Source organism: Nomascus leucogenys, unplaced genomic scaffold, assembly GCF_006542625.1.
Source record: "Nomascus leucogenys isolate Asia unplaced genomic scaffold, Asia_NLE_v1 Super-Scaffold_241, whole genome shotgun sequence".
NCBI lineage: Eukaryota > Metazoa > Chordata > Mammalia > Primates > Hylobatidae > Nomascus > Nomascus leucogenys.
In genome coordinates this window covers 2,781,127-2,798,167 of record NW_022095767.1, presented here as the reverse complement: position 1 = coordinate 2,798,167, position 17,041 = coordinate 2,781,127, and the positions used below count along the sequence as shown (strand labels likewise).

Genomic DNA, 17,041 nt, shown 5'->3' with positions numbered 1-17,041 from the left:
TAGCTCACTGCAGCCTCGATTTCCTGAGCTCATGGGATTCTTCCACCTCGGCCTCCTAAGTAGCTGGGACTATAGGTGCATGCCACCATGCCCAGCTGATTTTGTTGTTGTTGTTGTTGTTGTTAAGAGACAGGGTCTCCCTATGTTGCCCAGGCTGGTATCAAACTCCTGGGCTCAAGGGATCCTTCTGCCTTGGCCTCCCAAAGTGTTAGGATTTTAGGTATGAGCCACCGCACCCTGCCCTTTCCTCCTTTTTTAACAGCTTTACTGAGATATAATTCACATACCATACAACTCGCTGACCTAAGGTGCATAAGTCAATGGCTTTCAGTATTTTTGGAGTTGTGTGTCCATTACCACAATCCATTTTAGAACACTTCCACGACCCCTAGGTGTTTGGGTTTTGTCTTGAGAAGGGAAGAGTTTTGAGCAGGAGAAGGCGGGGAACCCTCCAGATCCTGGGGGGATGGAAGACAGGACCGCCTCCAGCTTCTCAGCCTGACCCCTTGGGGGAACGGAGAGCTGATAGGGCCAGCCACCCCACCACTAACCCCCAATAGATATGAAGTACTAATCCCCAATACCCCACAATAGGATCTTATTTGAAATGGGGTTATTATAGATATTAGCAGTGAGCGTGAGGTCACACTGGGTAGAGTAGGCCTCTAATGCAATCTCACTCGTGTCCTTGTAAGATAGTTATATGTCTGCCTGATTCTGTGTAGGTGGTTGGTGGGGGGTGGGGAAATGGGTATATGAAGACTGGGACACAGAGGGAGAATGCCATGTGACCACAGAGGCAGGGAGTGAAGAGCTGCAGTGACAAGCCAAGGACACCAAGGACGGCAGGCCACTGCCAACAGCCAGGGAGGGGCAAGGAGGGCTCCTGAGACCTGCTTTTCAGAGGGAGCACAGCTCTGCCAACACCTTCATTTCAGGCTCTGGCCTCTGGAATGTTGGCTCAATAAATTTCTGTTAAAAAAAAAATTTAAAAGGCTGAGCATGGTGGCTCATGCCTGTAACCCCAGCACTTTGGGAGGACCAGGCGGGAGGATCTCATGAACCCACGAGTTTGAGACTAGCCTGGGCAATATAGTGAGACCTCATCTCTATATAAAAATATATAATAAAAGTCAACTTACGTTGCTTTAAGCCATCTGGTCTATGACACTTTGTTCTGGCAGGCCTAGGAAAGGGATACACATGCTGAGGAGGGGGACACTTCGTTGGCATAGAGGGAGAGAGTGTGAACTTGGCCCTTTGTGGAACAGGGGAGCCTCGGGCAGAGGTGGTGATAGCGCAGCCCATTCATTCTGAGATGAAACTTCCACTGGTTTCTGTAAAGGCGTCTTGGGGAGCGCAGGGAAGGGGATGGGGACCTCCCAGTGGCATCTCCTGCTTGGGCACTGAGGGAAAGCCACAGCGGCTCGAGGGAGAAGGCAGGGACGTCCTCTCCCCACCTGCCTCTGTCCCCAGGGAGTCTTGCCTCCTGTTCCCACCTGGGGCTAGGGTGATAGAGGAGAGGAGATAGCTCAACCTGGCATTTGGGTGGTGTGGGAACAGGAGACCCCAGACTTTCTTGTTTTGGGGTCTGGGGCAGGCAACCAGGTTCCAGGGACAGTGAGTTGAAGGAAGGGCGGCTGGGAGACCCCTTGACTTGCTGCCAAGGAGACAGAGCTGGAGCTAGGGTGGCCGGTGGTGTCTGAGGCAGGTGCAGAGAGCGAGGGAGGGAAGGGGCCTTTGACTCCAACCTCCTCTTTCTGTACCAACTGCAGGTGGCAGCTGCCCTTCCAGGAGCCAGTGGGGGAACCTGGCTGGCTGGGTGGGGACACCTGCAAGTCCTCGCCTAAGCCAGCTACCACCCTACACTGTTGGCCTCCCTTCTCCAACTGTGGGGACGCTGCTCAGGCCTTTTGTGACATCACACCCGCGAGTCCCTGGGGTCCGGTCATTGCTGCTGGGCCCAGCGAGGTCCAAGCTCAGGTCGCCCTGCCCCCTACCCCCCATGCCAGATCCAGCATCGTTGTGGGCAAACAATTATCTGGATGATCTTTATGGGGCTTAAGCTTGGGTGGGAGCAGATGGGGCATGAGCTGGGGATTTGGGGATGGGGAGAATCCACACCCCCACGTCCTGGACGTTTAAAAGGCCCTCTCTGGCACTGGGCCGGGGCAGAGGCCAGCAGAAAAGTGACTGGAATCCAGGGACATGATGGATCAGGAGGAGAAGACGGAGGAAGGCTCAGGCCCCTGTGCCGAGGTGAGAGGGCCCTGCCCCCACCCCACCCCCAGCTCAAGGTCTCAGAGCCCATGATTGACAAGACTAATTAGTTTGTAGGGCACCTAATTAGCGCGTGAGTCTCCTAGGACCCCCTGACCCAGTTGTGGCTGTAGAAAGGGGCTGGTGGGCTTGGGAGTCTGAGTGCCAGGCCCCAGGGCAAAGGGCAGGGCTCTCTGTGTGGACCCCTATTGACAGGAGATGCTGGGACCTAGGGGTAGCTCCTGGGCCAAGGAGAGCTGTTTCCCTGATTCGTGTCCCAGCTCCCAGGCCACACTCATCAGGCCCCAATCTAGGACGGCGGGACACTGGCATCGGAGCCCGTCCCTTGAGGCGGTACCACGTGAAGTGGCACTGCTGGCCAGGCCCCTGGGGCAGGGGCCGGGATTGGGAAGGAGACTCATGTCTCATTCAGAACAGCTCTGCAGAGGATCGGCGGGGACCATGGTGAGGGCTGAGGAAGAAGGGACGGCAGGCCCCGGGGTCAGGGTGTGAGCAGGCTGGCTGGGAAGGTTGGGGAGGGGCCCCCAAGCTGAAGGGCCAACCAGACTGAGCGGGTCTGTCCCCAGGCGGGCTCCCCAGACCAGGAGGGCTTCTTCAATCTGCTGAGCCATGTGCAGGGTGACCGGATGGAGGGGCAGCGCTGTTCACTGCAGGCCGGGCCGGACCAGACCACCAAGAGCCGTGAGCATGGGCACAAGGGTGCTGTCCATGGGGCGTGAACAGGGTGGGAGTGCAGGGCAAGTGGTCATCTGGAGAGCCTGGGGGCACGGGGTGTGGGAGGGTAGTTGTGCACCCTGAAGCATCTGCGTGGGGGTGAAGGGGTAGGGTTGGGGGCCCCCAGTCCGGCTGTGTCCTCCCAAGTCTGTGAACGTCCACGCAGAGAGCGACCCCACCCCCGAGATGGACACCCTCATGGACATGCTGGCCAGTACCCAGGGCCGCCGCATGGATGACCAACGTGTGACAGTCAGCAGCCTGCCCGGCTTCCAGCCCGTGGGGTCCAAGGTAGGTGATGTTCTGGCGATGCCGAGGAGAAACCCGCCAGGCAGTGCTCTCCGATCCTGCCCTCCACCCCAGCCAGGAGAAAACAGGGCCTGTCCCACCTCTGTCCATCCACTGCCCTGACTTCAGATGGGAGGACGAAGGCCCAGGCAGTGGCTAGAGGGGCCCAAGGTTACACAGGGGCCATGCTAGTGTCAGACCCGTGGCTGGAACTTGTGGCTCCTGCCCCCAAGTCTGAAGGTTCTGGGGAGGCCAAAGGGAGAAAGTAGGACCCCTTCCTAGGAAGGTACCCCAGGGAGGAGGGCACGTAAGCTCACGCATAGGATATATACATTTGCATACTCACCTGTGTTGACTTCACACACACACGAAGCTTGGGTTCTGATCGAGACCCCAGCGAGGGCCCCAAGACCTGCCACCTCACACTCAAATGCCACCCTAAATGGCAGATATTGAAGGTAAACATAGACCAGTGCTCATGAGGAGGTGGGACACGGTGCCTACCTGCACCCTCTCTCCAGTGTTCACCATCTCTGGCCAGCGCTGCCCTTGAGCCCTCCCACTGGCTGACCCCTCTTCATCCACAGGACGGAGCGCAGAAACGAGCTGGGACCCTCAGTCCCCAACCCCTGCTCACCCCTCAGGACCCGACCGCTCTCAGCTTCCGTCGGAACAGCAGCCCCCAGCCCCCGACACAAGCCCCCTGAGGGCCTGAGGCATCCTGGGTCTCACTCGGCCCCCAAAAGCTGATAAAAGAATAAAACACTTCCATAAGTAACAAGGAACTGAGTATATGTATATTTCATCGGGGAGGGGCTAGAACTCCCACTTGGAGGCCTCAGGAGTTCTGCTGGGCATCGCGAAGGAGCTTCTCCTCCCGCCGCTTCCGTAACCTCTCTTTGAACTCCTCTATCTCTTGAAGCTAGGGGTGGAGAAGCGGGTGGGACAGGAAGGGGGAAGGGGCACACACCTCAGAGCCGGGACCCCCCTCCCACTCTCCCACCACCCTGCCCCAGACCACGGCTTCAGGGTTCAGTGTCTTCACTGGAAGCCCCCTGCCAATTACAAAGTGGTCCAAGTGGGATCCGCTTCACTCTTCCAGGAGAAGGCAATAAGGAAACCATCTACTCCTCGGCTCTCGGTTCCTTACTCATGGCTGAGAGTAAAATGTTCCTTTTTGAGAAAAAGTCTCGCTCTGTTGCCCAGGCTGGAGTGCAGTGGCGTGATCTTGGGCTCACTGCAACCTCCACCTCCTGGGTTCAAGTGATTCTCCTCCCTCAGTCTCCCAAGCAGCTGGAATTATAGGCGCCTGCCACCACGCCCGGCTAATTTTTGTATTTTTGTAGACATGGGGTTTCGCCATATTGGCCAGGCTGGTCTTGAACTCCTGACCTCAAGTAATCTACCCACCTCCGCCTCCCATGCCCTGGGATTACAGGCATAAGCCACTGTGCCTGGCCTAAAATTTTCATCTAAAACCCATCCCGGATACAAGAATCCAGCCTCTTCCATCCCTCTGGCAGGAAGAAGAGATCACTTACCTTCTCAGGTGGCCACAGCTCCCTCTGTAAGGAAAAGTCACAACTGGGACACGAGCCAAGAGCCTCCAGAGCCCCACATCAGGGTAGGGTCGGCTTATGGGAGGCAGACATTGGTCCCCAGCAGATTGGTGCCCCACACCCTCTCCCACCCCTGGAATGAACCCTCAAACACTCCTCTTATGCCCACCTTGCGCTGTATGACATGGTCCTCAAACCACTCGGCCTGATTGGAAACCCAGAACATAGCCACAGGGAAAGTGAGGTAGATTATCATCTGGAATGGCAGAGGGTGGGTGACGTGAGCCCCCCCATGCAATGTGCAGAGGCTCCTCAGAGCCTGGGGGACCCATCCTACTGCAGAGTCCAAAAGCGCCTCGTTACGGCCAACCCAAGAACCCCAGAACTCCCACCAAGGGTACAGAAACCTCGCACCCTAAAACCTAACTCCTATAATCCAGGAGGCCTCATTCCTGAAAGTCCCCCCTGGGCTGGAGTCTTCCTCTCAAAGACAGACAGACACAGAGAGGCCCCAGCTACAACCAAAAGCATCTCCTCGAGACCTCATTACCAATCCCCACTTAAGATCCCGGGAGCACCCCCAAACCCAGGAGGCGTCACTCTTCAACTCCACTTCTCGAAGTCTAGGAATCTCCCTGTCATAGACACCCACCCACCACGAGCCCGAGAGCTCCCCCAGGATCTTAAGTCTTCCTTCTTTAGAGCCCCCTTCTCAGCTCACTCCTCTCTGAGGTCCTTACTCGGACCAGCTCTCCCACAGCCCCTAAACCCAGAAGCTCAAATCCGAGAACCCCCTCAACCCAGCGTCCGTTCCTCTCAAATCTTAAGAGCTTTCTCCTTGGAGTGCCCTCTTCCTTTGAAGTCCCCCCATTTCCAACCTCATCTTCAGATCCAGGAAGATCCCCTGCCAAGCCTCCCAACCCACTCCTGTGTCCACTGACCCGAAATATCTCCAGCTTCACCCCCATCTCGTTTCTCCCGGTCAACAAAGCCACTTCCGCCCAAAGCCGACCCTCCAGCAAGACAGAAGCTCACTGGTGTTTTGCACGCTCCATTGCTGAAGCTGATTGGCCAATGTGTATCCTGATGACGCATCTTCGGGCGCCTCTATTCTGCTTCCGTTCGCTGGCGTCTTCGAAACGAAGTCAGTAACGTGAGCCTGTCCGTCAAAAAGGATTTAACCAATAGAAAACGGGTCTGGCTTGGAGGGGCGGGCCGTCAGTGGTAGACGTCATAAGCGCGCGACTCTTCGCCTGTACCTGGGCATCCAGAAAAATGGTGGTGATGGCACGACTTTCGCGGCCCGAGCGGCCGGACCTTGTCTTCGTGAGTCCACAGAGGAGCCGGGGGTGGCCTGCGTTGGGGCATTGGGACCTGGACGCCGCAGGGGATCGGGGCCGGGTCGCCAAGGGGATTTAGGCCGAAACCGCCAGGCCAAGGGCTGGGAACCTTAACGGGCCAGAGACCGGATCGTCATGTCCGCACCGAACTGTCCAGGAGTAAAAATATGGTGTATCTTAGGGTCTGAGTAGAAAACTACTGTCGAAGGGAAGCGTCTAGCGTCCCGAACTAGGGGCGGAAATGGGGGCGTGCAGGGAATGGGAGAGGAGGGAGATCGCATAACTGAACCTTGAGAGGTGAAGACCGGTGTCTGAAGTAAAGGCGTGATTACGAGGCCAGGGTTCTGGTTTCTGGGATGAAGGCTTGGTTTTCTGGATAGCGGTCTCTAGGCCTGGACTGCAGCATGACAGTTTCTGGGGTGGTGGCCAGGCTAGAAGAACCCTGGTGATGTGGAGCTTGTCAGGCGATGGCCAATGAAATACTTACTGTCTGGAGTAGAGGCGTGACATCTTCACCAGATTCTTGGTGTGCAGAGTTAAAGGCTTGGCTTCTGGTGTATAACTCCTCTTATGAGATAAAGGCCTAGCTTTTAACTTCTGGGGCAAAGTTGAGCGAGATGCTGGCTAGTGGGATCCTGGGGGCGGGGCTAGTGGCTTGGAATCGGGACCTGAGAGCCCTGGTGGCTGGGGTAAAGATCTGGTCATCTGGGCCTGGGGTGGAGATGGGTCAGATGGTGACAGTGGGAGTCTGAGGGGCCAAAGGCCTGGTGTCTGGGAAGAGGCACGTTTTGAAGAAGTGGGGTCTGGTGTCCAGGACAGAGGCCTGGCATCTGGGCCAGGGCCTTGGTAACTAAGGAGTCTGACCATCTGGGGCAGAAAGCGAGTGGTGATGCGGACTCATTCCTGGCCCAGAGCCCTAATGACTGAGAAGTCTGATGATTCGGGTTCGATTTTGGGTAGTTGAATTCCGAGGGGTAAAGGTCTGGGCCACTGTCTTGGTGTCTGGGCATCTGGTTTGGTGCCTGGGCATCTGGTGACCTGACTTCCTTGGTGGGTGGTGGGATCTAGGTAAAAGTCCGGAGTTTGGACTTGAGCCCCAGCAGTAGGATGGTGCTGCACACAGGCTCTGAGGGTAGGTCTCTCTTCTTCCCATTCCCTGGCCCTGGCAGGAGGAAGAGGACCTCCCGTATGAGGAGGAAATCATGCGGAACCAGTTCTCTGTCAAATGCTGGCTTCGCTACATCGAGTTCAAACAGGGCGCCCCGAAGCCCAGGCTCAATCAGCTATACGAGCGGGCACTCAAGCTGCTGCCCTGCAGGTGGGAATGGCTCCAGCAGCCCTGCCCACCAGCCCCCACCCCACCTGGTCCAGTTATAACAAAACTGCCAAGTAGGTCCCGGGTGATTGCTTCATGTTCCATCACTGACCTGTACATCCTTTGATGGGTCAGCGCACCTTCTCTGATGTCCCAGTCTGTCCCTGTCATTGCTGAGACATGTCACCCCTTCCACACCCCTTCTTCCCACATTTGCCAACTGGGGCAGGGCAGATGGTTCTGGGGGGGGGTCCATAAAGCTGACCGATCAGCATCTGTCCCCTCCTGTTCCCCAGCTACAAACTCTGGTACCGATACCTGAAGGCGCGTCGGGCACAGGTGAAGCATCGCTGTGTGACCGACCCTGCCTATGAAGATGTCAACAACTGTCATGAGAGGGCCTTTGTGTTCATGCACAAGGTTTGGGGCTAGGCGAGGGGATGAATTGGGAGATGGGGCTCAGTCCATGGTGGTGGGTGGGGCAGGGACAGGGGCTGGGCTCAGCATGTTAGGGATGGGGGCTTGGATTCCTGTTGCTTCTTTGCATGGGAAGTTGGGCTGGACTCAGTCCTGGAGCTGGGGGTTTCTGGGTTGCGCTGCATTTATGTGGAGGCCCCAGGTGTGGCTCAGCCACAGGACATCGAGTGTCTATGGCCAGGCCATGGAGTCCGTGGCTTAGCCCCAGCGGCCTCTCCCCACACCCCCAGATGCCTCGTCTGTGGCTAGATTACTGCCAGTTCCTCATGGACCAGGGGCGCGTCACACACACCCGCCGCACCTTCGACCGTGCCCTCCGGGCACTGCCCATCACGCAGCACTCTCGAATTTGGCCCCTGTATCTGCGCTTCCTGCGCTCACACCCACTGCCTGAGACAGCTGTGCGAGGCTATCGGCGCTTCCTCAAGGTGAGCTGAGCAGGTGCGCTGGTTCCCCAGGTTAGTTTCCAGAAACGGCCTCACCGTGACGCTAGCTCCGTGTAGGATGTCACCCAGCAGACGGGATGTGGGAAGAGGCCCCTGGAGATGCATGCATTTTGTCCATGATTCATGTCTTTATTTTCCAAATAGTTTGCTCACACCGGTTTCACATTAGGCATAGTGATCGGTGCTGAGGACAGTGTAACTAAGACACTCCCTGCCTGCACGGAGCTTTTAGTCTAACTAGGAAGACAGATGCATATGAGCTGATGGCATGAACTAGAGTAAAACCACAGCCATGATGAGGGCCAGGAATAGGGGTGGGGAGAAGCAGGCAGGGTGGAGAGTGGAAGCACCAGCCAGGCAGGAGTGGGGCATGGTTTGCTCAAACTTACAGTATCTGTTTTGTGACATTTGGATTCTAAGCTGGACCAGTCAGGACTGAGGCTGGACCCATGGGGCCCAGGCTGGACACTATAGTCAAGGCTAGACCCATGTGATCAAGGCTGACCCAAAGGGGCAAGGCTAGACCAGTTAGGACTGAGGCTGGACTAGTGGAGCCAAGGTTGGACCCATTGTGGTTTGGGGGTCAATTCTAACCCAAAAGGACCAAGGCTGGACCATTGGGGCTGAGACTGGACCACTGCAGTCAAGGCTGTGCCCTTGCGGGTCAAGGCTAACCCAAAAAGTCCGCAGCTGGTCTAGTCAGGACTGAGGCTGGACCAGTGGAGCCAAGGCAGGACCCATAGGGGGTTGAGCCTAACCCAGTGGGGCCGAGGCTAGACCAGTAGGAACCGGGCTGGACCAGTGGGGCTGAGGCTGGTTTGACAGGGCTTGCTTTTGCCCAAGACAGTCGTAAATGGGTGTGGGGGGGGCGCCCCAAAGCCACTGAATCGGGAGGTGGGCATAGCCCTGCCACCCCACTGACTGCCTGAGGGGTGGCTCGGTCCCCAGCTGAGTCCCGAGAGTGCAGAGGAGTACATTGAGTACCTCAAGTCAAGTGACCGGCTGGATGAGGCCGCCCAGCGCCTGGCCACCGTGGTGAACGACGAGCGTTTCGTGTCCAAGGCTGGCAAGTCTAACTACCAGGTGGGCCTGCCGGGAGCCGGGAGCCGGGTGGGAGGGCCACCGCCCTCCGTGACTGAGCCTGAGACTCTCCCCCAACTGCCTCATGCCCTGCAGCTGTGGCACGAGCTGTGCGACCTCATCTCCCAGAATCCAGACAAGGTACAGTCCCTCAATGTGGACGCCATCATCCGCGGGGGCCTCACCCGCTTCACCGACCAGCTGGGCAAGCTCTGGTGTTCTCTCGCCGACTACTACATCCGCAGCGGCCACTTCGAGAAGGTGCACGCTGGCACACCCGGCTCTGGGTTCGGGGCGGGGTCTCCCTCCGACACTCAGCGACACATGTCGACACATGCACAGGCAGAAAACGTGCCATTTATGGCCGGGCGCGGTGGCTCACACCTGTCATCCCAGCACTTTGGGAGGCTGAGGCGGGCAGATCACTTGAGGTCAGGAGTTGAAGACCAGCCTGGCCAACATGGTGAAACCCCATCTCTACTAAAAATACAAAAATTAGTCAGACATGGTAGTGGGCACCTGTAATCCCAGCTACTTGGGAGGCTGAGGCAGGAGAATCGCTTGAACTTGGGAGATGGAGTTTGCCGTGAGCTGCGATTGTGCCACTGCACTCCAGCCTGGGTGGCAGAGCGAGACTCCATCTCAAAAAAAAAAAAAAAAGGTGCCGTTTGTGACAGACATGCATGTCCCTGCACATGATTGCCATCCTGGTGAGGGGAGGGGAACACTCCGGCCCGCAAGCACATCAGCCTTGGAGTCAGCCACATTTGTGTTCAGAGTTCACCCTCTGGCTGTGCGACCTTGGCCCCACTAAGGTGGAGTGTCTTCTTTTGTAAAATCAGAGTGACAGTTACTGCCTGTCACCAATCAGCTCAGTGACGCAGGCACAGCACTGAGGAGCTATGTGGTGTGAGGGCCACTCCATCAGGGGTTAGCTGACTGTGGATCTTGGCAGGCAGGGGAGTGGCAAGCTCAGGGGATGGCCTGGGGGCAGGTGGGTGCAGAGGGGGCCAGAGCTGAGAGCGGGGAGGCTCAGGAACCCAGGGAAGATAGGTTGGGCGCCTCGAAAGCCAAACGGGCTGGCCGTGCTGCTGGCTGGGGGAGCCGCCAGTGGGGTGTGGGCGGCATGTGCTTCACAGCGCCCCTTCCAGGGGCATGTGTAGGCCAAGGCTGTCGGAGGCAGCAGGGCAAGACCTGTCAGGGCTGGGTAGAGAGAGGGGACCTGAGCTGGGGTGGGTGAGCCAGGTGGGGGACAGGCGGGCTGGGGAAGAGGGTCAGGCAAGCGAGAGGAGTGCTTTGGAGCAAATTCTGAGCCCTCGGAGGATGAGCTGAGGCGAGGGTCCCTGCAGGGTGGACCCATAGGTGCTGGGGGGTTTTTGGCCACCTATTGGGTGCCAAGTGCTTCACACATGTGTCTCAGTCGCGTCTGAGGTCACTGTGCACAAAGGGTAGTCACCCGGCTTACTAAGGAGGTCCTGAAGCTCCCAAGATCACCCTGGCAGTTCAGGGCAGGGTGGGGGTGAGAAGGCTCTACTGAGGCTGTGTCCTGGAATCACTGCCCAGAGGTGCTGGATGGGCCCCCAGAAGGCCCCCAGGGGTTCCAGATTGGGGCTCGTGCTAAGAGTGCTACTGCCTGTCCCCTGCATCACTTTCCTCTCACCTCCCCTTCCCTGGGTCCCCACAGGCTCGGGATGTGTACGAGGAGGCCATCCGGACGGTGATGACCGTGCGGGACTTCACACAGGTGTTTGACAGCTATGCCCAGTTTGAGGAGAGCATGATCGCCGCAAAGATGGAGACCGCCTCAGAGCTGGGGCGCGAGGAGGAGGGTGAGCCTCTGGGGGCCCTGGCTGGTGGGGAGAGAGCTGAGTGGACATTAGCGGTAGGGGCGGGACACATCTCAGTTGGGGCAGCCCCAGGAGGCTCAGCTGGGGGCCAGCAGGGAAGGAGGCTGGGTGGATGCAGGGGGTGTGGGGGTCTTGGAGGAGCCAGGAATGGGGACACGTCTCAGGCCTGGGCCAGAGCCTGGCAGGGCAGGAGGGCTAGGGGAACAGTGGGGTAGGAGGGGGTATCTGCAGTACCTGGGGCTGGAGGTGGGGCTCAGGTGGACACCTGAGCTGAGTGTCTAGGGCCCAGAGCACTTGGCTGGGGACTGGAGTGGAGTGAGGGTGGGGAGCAGAGGCGGTGGCATCCGGCGACCTGCATCCTGGGTCTCCGCCCCTCACAAACATGTTTGCGGCTCCCAGATGATGTGGACCTGGAGCTGCGCCTGGCCCGCTTCGAGCAGCTCATCAGCCGGCGGCCCCTGCTCCTCAACAGCGTCTTGCTGCGCCAAAACCCACACCACGTGCACGAGTGGCACAAGCGTGTCGCCCTGCACCAGGGCCGCCCCCGGGAGGTGCGTGAAGCCTGCCCCGGTCCTGCCCCTGAGGACCACAGTTTCCTGCAGAACTGGGGAGCCACCCACCTTCACCCATAATGTCACCTTCTAGGGACCTGACTCTGCTTAGTAGGTCCAATTCCACCCCTGTTCTTGGGGTTCTCGTCCTGCCCTAGCCCCGCCCCTCAGAGCCACAGCTCCCTCCTGGCCCCACCCCTTGGAGGGCCACAGCTCTCTCCTGGCCCTGCCCCTTAGGGCCACAGCTCTCTTGGCCCCGCCCCTTGGGCCACAGCTCTCTCTTGGTCCTGACCATTGGCAAGGGCCATAGTTCCTTCCTGGCCTCTCCCAACAGGGGCCACAGCACCCTCCAGGCCACACCCCTCAGAGCCACAGCTCTGCCCCGACTGTCATCTGCAGGGTCCTGAGTCCTATATGACCTCCTCCCTCCTGTCCCTAGATCATCAACACCTACACAGAGGCTGTGCAGACGGTGGACCCCTTCAAGGCCACAGGCAAGCCCCACACTCTGTGGGTGGCGTTTGCCAAGTTTTATGAGGACAACGGGCAGCTGGATGATGTGAGCACCCTGTTGCATGTGCCTGTGTGTTCATGCATGTGTGCGTGCTTGTATATGTGTGCATGTATGTGTGTGTGCCTGTGTGCGTACGTGTGTGCACGGATGCGTGCGTGTGTGCATGTGTGTGTGTGCAAGTGTGCATGCATGTGCATTTGGGTGCATGCATATGTGCACACATGCGTGTGCCTGTGTGTGCGCCTGTGTGTTTGTGCCTGTATGTTTGTGAGCACAGTCGCCTTTCTGACCCTTGATGGTGGGAGCTGTCCAGGTGGGCAGGGTCTCAGCCTCGCCTCTGCGCACCCCGGCAGGCCCGTGTCATCCTGGAGAAGGCCACCAAGGTGAACTTCAAGCAGGTGGATGACCTGGCAAGCGTGTGGTGTCAGTGCGGGGAGCTGGAGCTCCGACACGAGAACTACGATGAGGCCTTGCGGCTGCTGCGAGTGAGAACAGGCCCAGGCTGTGGGGTGGGGGCTGCAGGTTGTACCGCCAGGGCCCGGGACAGCCCCTGAGCACCTCCTCGGCTGCTGTCTGCCCCTGCAGAAGGCCACAGCGCTGCCTGCCCGCCGGGCTGAGTACTTTGATGGCTCAGAGCCCGTGCAGAACCGCGTGTACAAGTCACTGAAGGTCTGGTCCATGCTCGCTGACCTGGAGGAGAGCCTTGGCACCTTCCAGGTGAGCTGCCTGTGGCTGGGGAGGGACAGGGTCCTGGACTCAGCTCCAGAACCAGCTCCAACCTGTCCCCATCCCCACCCCCGCAGTCCACCAAGGCTGTGTATGACCGCATCCTGGACCTGCGCATCGCCACACCCCAGATCGTCATCAACTATGCCATGTTCCTGGAGGAGCATAAGTACTTCGAGGAGAGCTTCAAGGTGAGGGGCTGGGACAGACCCAGAGGCCCCTGATGGCGGTGTCCCCTCCCCAGGGGGCCTCGGCAACTTACAAGTCTGCTGGGGCTTGTGTGACACAGTATACAGACTGGGTGACTTAAACAACAAAGATTCAGCTTCTCCCCGTCCTTGAGGCTGGAAGTCCAGGATGGAGGCATGGGCAGGGCTGGTTCCTCCTGAGGCCTCTCTCCTTAGCTTAGACAGCCGCTTTCTTCCTATGTCTTTGTGTGGCCTTCTCTTTGTGTGTGTCACTTTCGAAATTTCCTCTTCTTAAAAGGACCTCAGTCATAATGGATTAGGCGGCCCCTAACGACCTCAGTTTAACTTAATGATCTCATCTTCAAACGAATCTACTTTTTGAGGTACTGGGGGTTAAGATTTGAGCATATGAATGTTTGGGGGGGCACAGTTCATTCCATAGCAGGCAGAGTCCTACTTCCGTATGCACCCATGACTCATCGGGAGGGTGTTGGTGCCAGTGTGTGCGGGCTCTCCCTGCCCCGCTGCTCAGGAGACGGGTTGTGGGGTCCAGGGGCTGTGTCGTGTGTCTCCGTGGCAAGGCCCTGTCCCGCGGCCGGAGCAGTCATGTTTGAGTGTGTGTTTCTATGGATCGTGTGGGCGTTATACAGATACACAAATGGGGAGGTCGTACATGCACATGCGTGTTACTGCCTGTCTCTCTGTCTGGGGGTGCGGCCTTCTCCCTGGGGATGGGCAGCCAGCGTCAGCGGAGCTGGGGAACCACCTACCTTCACCCGTCACGTCACCTCCTATGGGGCCAGAGTGTGCTTAGCAGGTCCCATTGCACCCCTGTTCTTGGGGTTCTCACAGAGGGAGACAGTGCAGAGGACAGACCCCCACAACTGCCATTAGGGACAGGGAGGCGTGGACAGGGAAGGGCCCCAAGGGAGATCCCGGCGGGCTCCCTACAGATGTCACCCAAGGACATCCTGGGTGCCTGGTGGTCTCTATCTACAGACTCTCACATGTGACTCTCCCTCTGGTAACAGGCATACGAGCGCGGCATCTCGCTGTTCAAGTGGCCCAACGTGTCCGACATCTGGAGCACCTACCTGACCAAATTCATTGCCCGCTATGGGGGCCGCAAGCTGGAGCGGGCGCGGGACCTGTTTGAACAGGCTCTGGACGGCTGCCCCCCAAAATATGCCAAGAGTGAGGCGGGCAGAGGGCGTGGGCGGGGGTGCGCAGAGGGCATGGGGCGGGCGGGCGGGCTGGGTTTCTGACTGGCCCCGGCTGACCGTGCTCCCCTCTCCCCCGTGCCCCGCCCAGCCTTGTACCTGCTGTACGCACAGCTGGAGGAGGAGTGGGGCCTGGCCCGGCACGCCATGGCGGTGTACGAGCGCGCCACCAGGGCCGTGGAGCCCACCCAGCAGTACGACATGTTCAACATCTACATCAAGCGGGCGGCCGAGATCTATGGGGTCACCCACACCCGCGGCATCTACCAGAAGGCCATTGAGGTACCCACCACGGGGGGCTGGGCTGGGGCCGGAGGTCCCTGAGCAGACGGAAGGGGTCCAGGCAGGTGGGAGGGGCTGGGGAGGAGCCTTCTGGAAGCACAGGGATGGCCATGGTGTGTTGGGAGCCCCTGAGCTACCCCGGCCTCACTCCCAGCCTCCCCAACCCCGGTGTCCAGGTGCTGTCGGACGAGCACGCGCGTGAGATGTGCCTGCGGTTTGCAGACATGGAGTGCAAGCTTGGGGAGATCGACCGCGCCCGGGCCATCTACAGCTTCTGCTCCCAGATCTGTGACCCCCGGGTAGGGCTGGGGGCTAGGGAGGGACGGGCATCTGGGTTGGGGGCTGCGGCGGAGTCAGCCAGCTCACAGGCACACACACCCACCCCTGCCCTGCCCTGCCCTGCCCTGCCCCCCACACAGACGACTGGCGCGTTCTGGCAGACGTGGAAGGACTTCGAGGTCCGGCATGGCAATGAGGACACCATCAAGGAGATGCTGCGTATCCGGCGCAGCGTGCAGGCCACATACAACACGCAGGTCAACTTCATGGCCTCGCAGATGCTCAAGGTCTCGGGCAGTGCCACGGGCACCGGTGAGCCGTCCCAGCTGGCTGGGTCCCTGATCCAGGGCATCTCAGCCCGGCCTGACCTGGGCTTTCTGGGTCTGGGAGCCTCGGATCCTGACGGCAATCTCCTTGAGGGCTGGGCCATCACCCGGGGGACTGGGACAGTGCAGCGTCCAATGTGTGGGAGGGGCCCCCGTGGCACTGACCCCCTGCTACCACCCGCTAGTGTCTGACCTGGCCCCTGGGCAGAGCGGCATGGACGACATGAAGCTGCTGGAACAGCGGGCAGAGCAGCTGGCGGCTGAGGCGGAGCGCGACCAGCCCTTGCGCGCCCAGAGCAAGATCCTGTTCGTGAGGTGAGGGCGGATCCTTGGACGGGACAGGACTGGGACAGGTCCTGAGGGGGCCCGGGGTGGGGAACTGAGGCAGCATGGCCCGTCCCCAGGAGTGACGCCTCCCGAGAGGAGCTGGCAGAGCTGGCACAGCAGGTCAACCCCGAGGAGATCCAGCTGGGTGAGGACGAGGATGAGGACGAGATGGACCTGGAGCCCAACGGTGAGGGCCCGGCGGGGGCGGGGACGGGGACGGGGACAGGGCCGAGGCGGGCCTCAGGGGACAGGCCAACGCCAGGAGGGTGACTGGCTCCCGCCTTCCCCACAGAGGTTCGGCTGGAGCAGCAGAGCGTGCCAGCTGCAGTGTTCGGGAGCCTGAAGGAAGACTGACCCGTCCCTCCCCCATCCCCCCTCCCCACCCCCTCCCCAGTACAGCTACGTTTGTACATCATGGTCTGAGCCTCCTTCCTGCTGCCCAGGTGCCCGAGGGAGTACAGCTCAGGAGTGCCTGGCCCTGGGCCGGGATTGGCTGCTGTGGGAGGTGGGGTGGCTGGGCCCCAGGCCAGACACTGCCCGGCCTCACCCCGCAGAGCCAGTTCTGGACTCGAGAGGCCAGTCCCTCCGCTGCCTGGGGCCTTGGAGTGGGTCCTGCCCGGAAACTTCCTTGAGCCTCTGTAGCCTGGGAAGGGCGATCCAGCCCCTGGCTGCCCAGGTCTTGCCAGCCCCTGCCTCTCAGAGCCCTTCTGTGGCCCCAGGCAGCTGCCGCCTCCCTGGGGTGGCACCCACTGGCTGCTCCCCACCAGGGACTGGCCCTTGCCCTCAAGTCTTGGAGTCAGGCAGCCTCTGGCCCAGCTCTGGGAACTGATTAGTAAGGCGCTTCTGTGCCTGCAGGGGGGCCAGGTGCCAGACCTTGTGCACAGCCCAGGACCAGGGTGTGGTCCTTAGTCCTAAGCCTGGGAAGCCATTAGTGGGCTCTAGGCTATTAAGGGGTTTTAAGCATCAAGGGATATAATCAGATTTGTGCTTCGAATGGGTCACACAGGCTGCTGTGTGGGCAGGAGGCAGCTGGGGACATGGGGAGGCCCAGGCCATTGGCTTGGACTTTGCAGGGAGGTGACAAGGCTGGAGAGAAGTGAGTGAGACAGGAGGGGAGGGCCGAGCTGTGTAGAACTGGGCGGCAGCTGGGAAGCCAGTGCTAGCCTGGGTTGCAGGGCAGGCCTTGCATCTGAGACACCCAGGCAATGCCTAGGGGGCAACTGGATTGTCAAACACAGATCTCAGAGAAACCTGGAATCGCTGGCCCAGAGGTAGACGCCAG

General features: G+C 59.4%; 3 protein-coding genes across 6 annotated transcripts; 2 read left to right on the top strand and 1 right to left on the bottom strand.

Moving 5' to 3' along the window:
- The first annotated feature begins 1,917 nt into the window (after nt 1-1,917).
- On the top strand, nt 1,918-4,067 carry PCP2 (Purkinje cell protein 2). Of its 2 annotated transcripts, none has more exons than XM_003281058.3 (4): nt 1,918-2,259; nt 2,847-2,961; nt 3,161-3,285; nt 3,870-4,067. In XM_003281058.3, the coding sequence occupies exons 1-4, from the start codon at nt 2,209-2,211 to the stop codon at nt 3,987-3,989; spliced, it is 411 nt and encodes a 136-aa protein (XP_003281106.1). In that variant the 5' UTR covers nt 1,918-2,208; the 3' UTR covers nt 3,990-4,067. The 2 variants fall into 2 exon arrangements, with proteins under 2 accessions (XP_003281106.1, XP_030663612.1); XM_030807752.1 differs by lacking the exon at nt 1,918-2,259 and adding an exon at nt 2,615-2,724.
- On the bottom strand, nt 4,058-5,904 carry LOC100601835 (protein PET100 homolog, mitochondrial). 3 transcript variants are annotated; one of them, XM_003281052.4, is made up of 4 exons: nt 5,783-5,904; nt 5,011-5,097; nt 4,824-4,847; nt 4,058-4,204 (listed from the first exon to the last, which is right to left on the bottom strand). In XM_003281052.4, the coding sequence occupies exons 1-4, from the start codon at nt 5,807-5,809 to the stop codon at nt 4,121-4,123; spliced, it is 222 nt and encodes a 73-aa protein (XP_003281100.1). In that variant the 5' UTR covers nt 5,810-5,904; the 3' UTR covers nt 4,058-4,120. The 3 variants fall into 3 exon arrangements, with proteins under 3 accessions (XP_003281100.1, XP_030663613.1, XP_030663614.1); XM_030807753.1 differs by having other exon boundaries at nt 5,720-5,881; XM_030807754.1 differs by lacking the exon at nt 4,824-4,847 and having other exon boundaries at nt 5,720-5,881.
- Nucleotides 5,905-6,059: 155 nt separating this feature from the next.
- On the top strand, nt 6,060-16,174 carry XAB2 (XPA binding protein 2). Its single transcript, XM_030807769.1, has 19 exons — nt 6,060-6,167; nt 7,351-7,499; nt 7,793-7,916; nt 8,204-8,401; nt 9,368-9,502; nt 9,596-9,760; nt 11,184-11,328; nt 11,746-11,897; nt 12,337-12,456; nt 12,765-12,896; nt 12,997-13,128; nt 13,215-13,328; nt 14,357-14,519; nt 14,637-14,827; nt 15,004-15,126; nt 15,247-15,418; nt 15,618-15,747; nt 15,837-15,946; nt 16,052-16,174. The coding sequence occupies exons 1-19, from the start codon at nt 6,117-6,119 to the stop codon at nt 16,111-16,113; spliced, it is 2,568 nt and encodes an 855-aa protein (XP_030663629.1). The 5' UTR covers nt 6,060-6,116; the 3' UTR covers nt 16,114-16,174.
- The last annotated feature ends 867 nt before the right edge of the window (nt 16,175-17,041 follow it).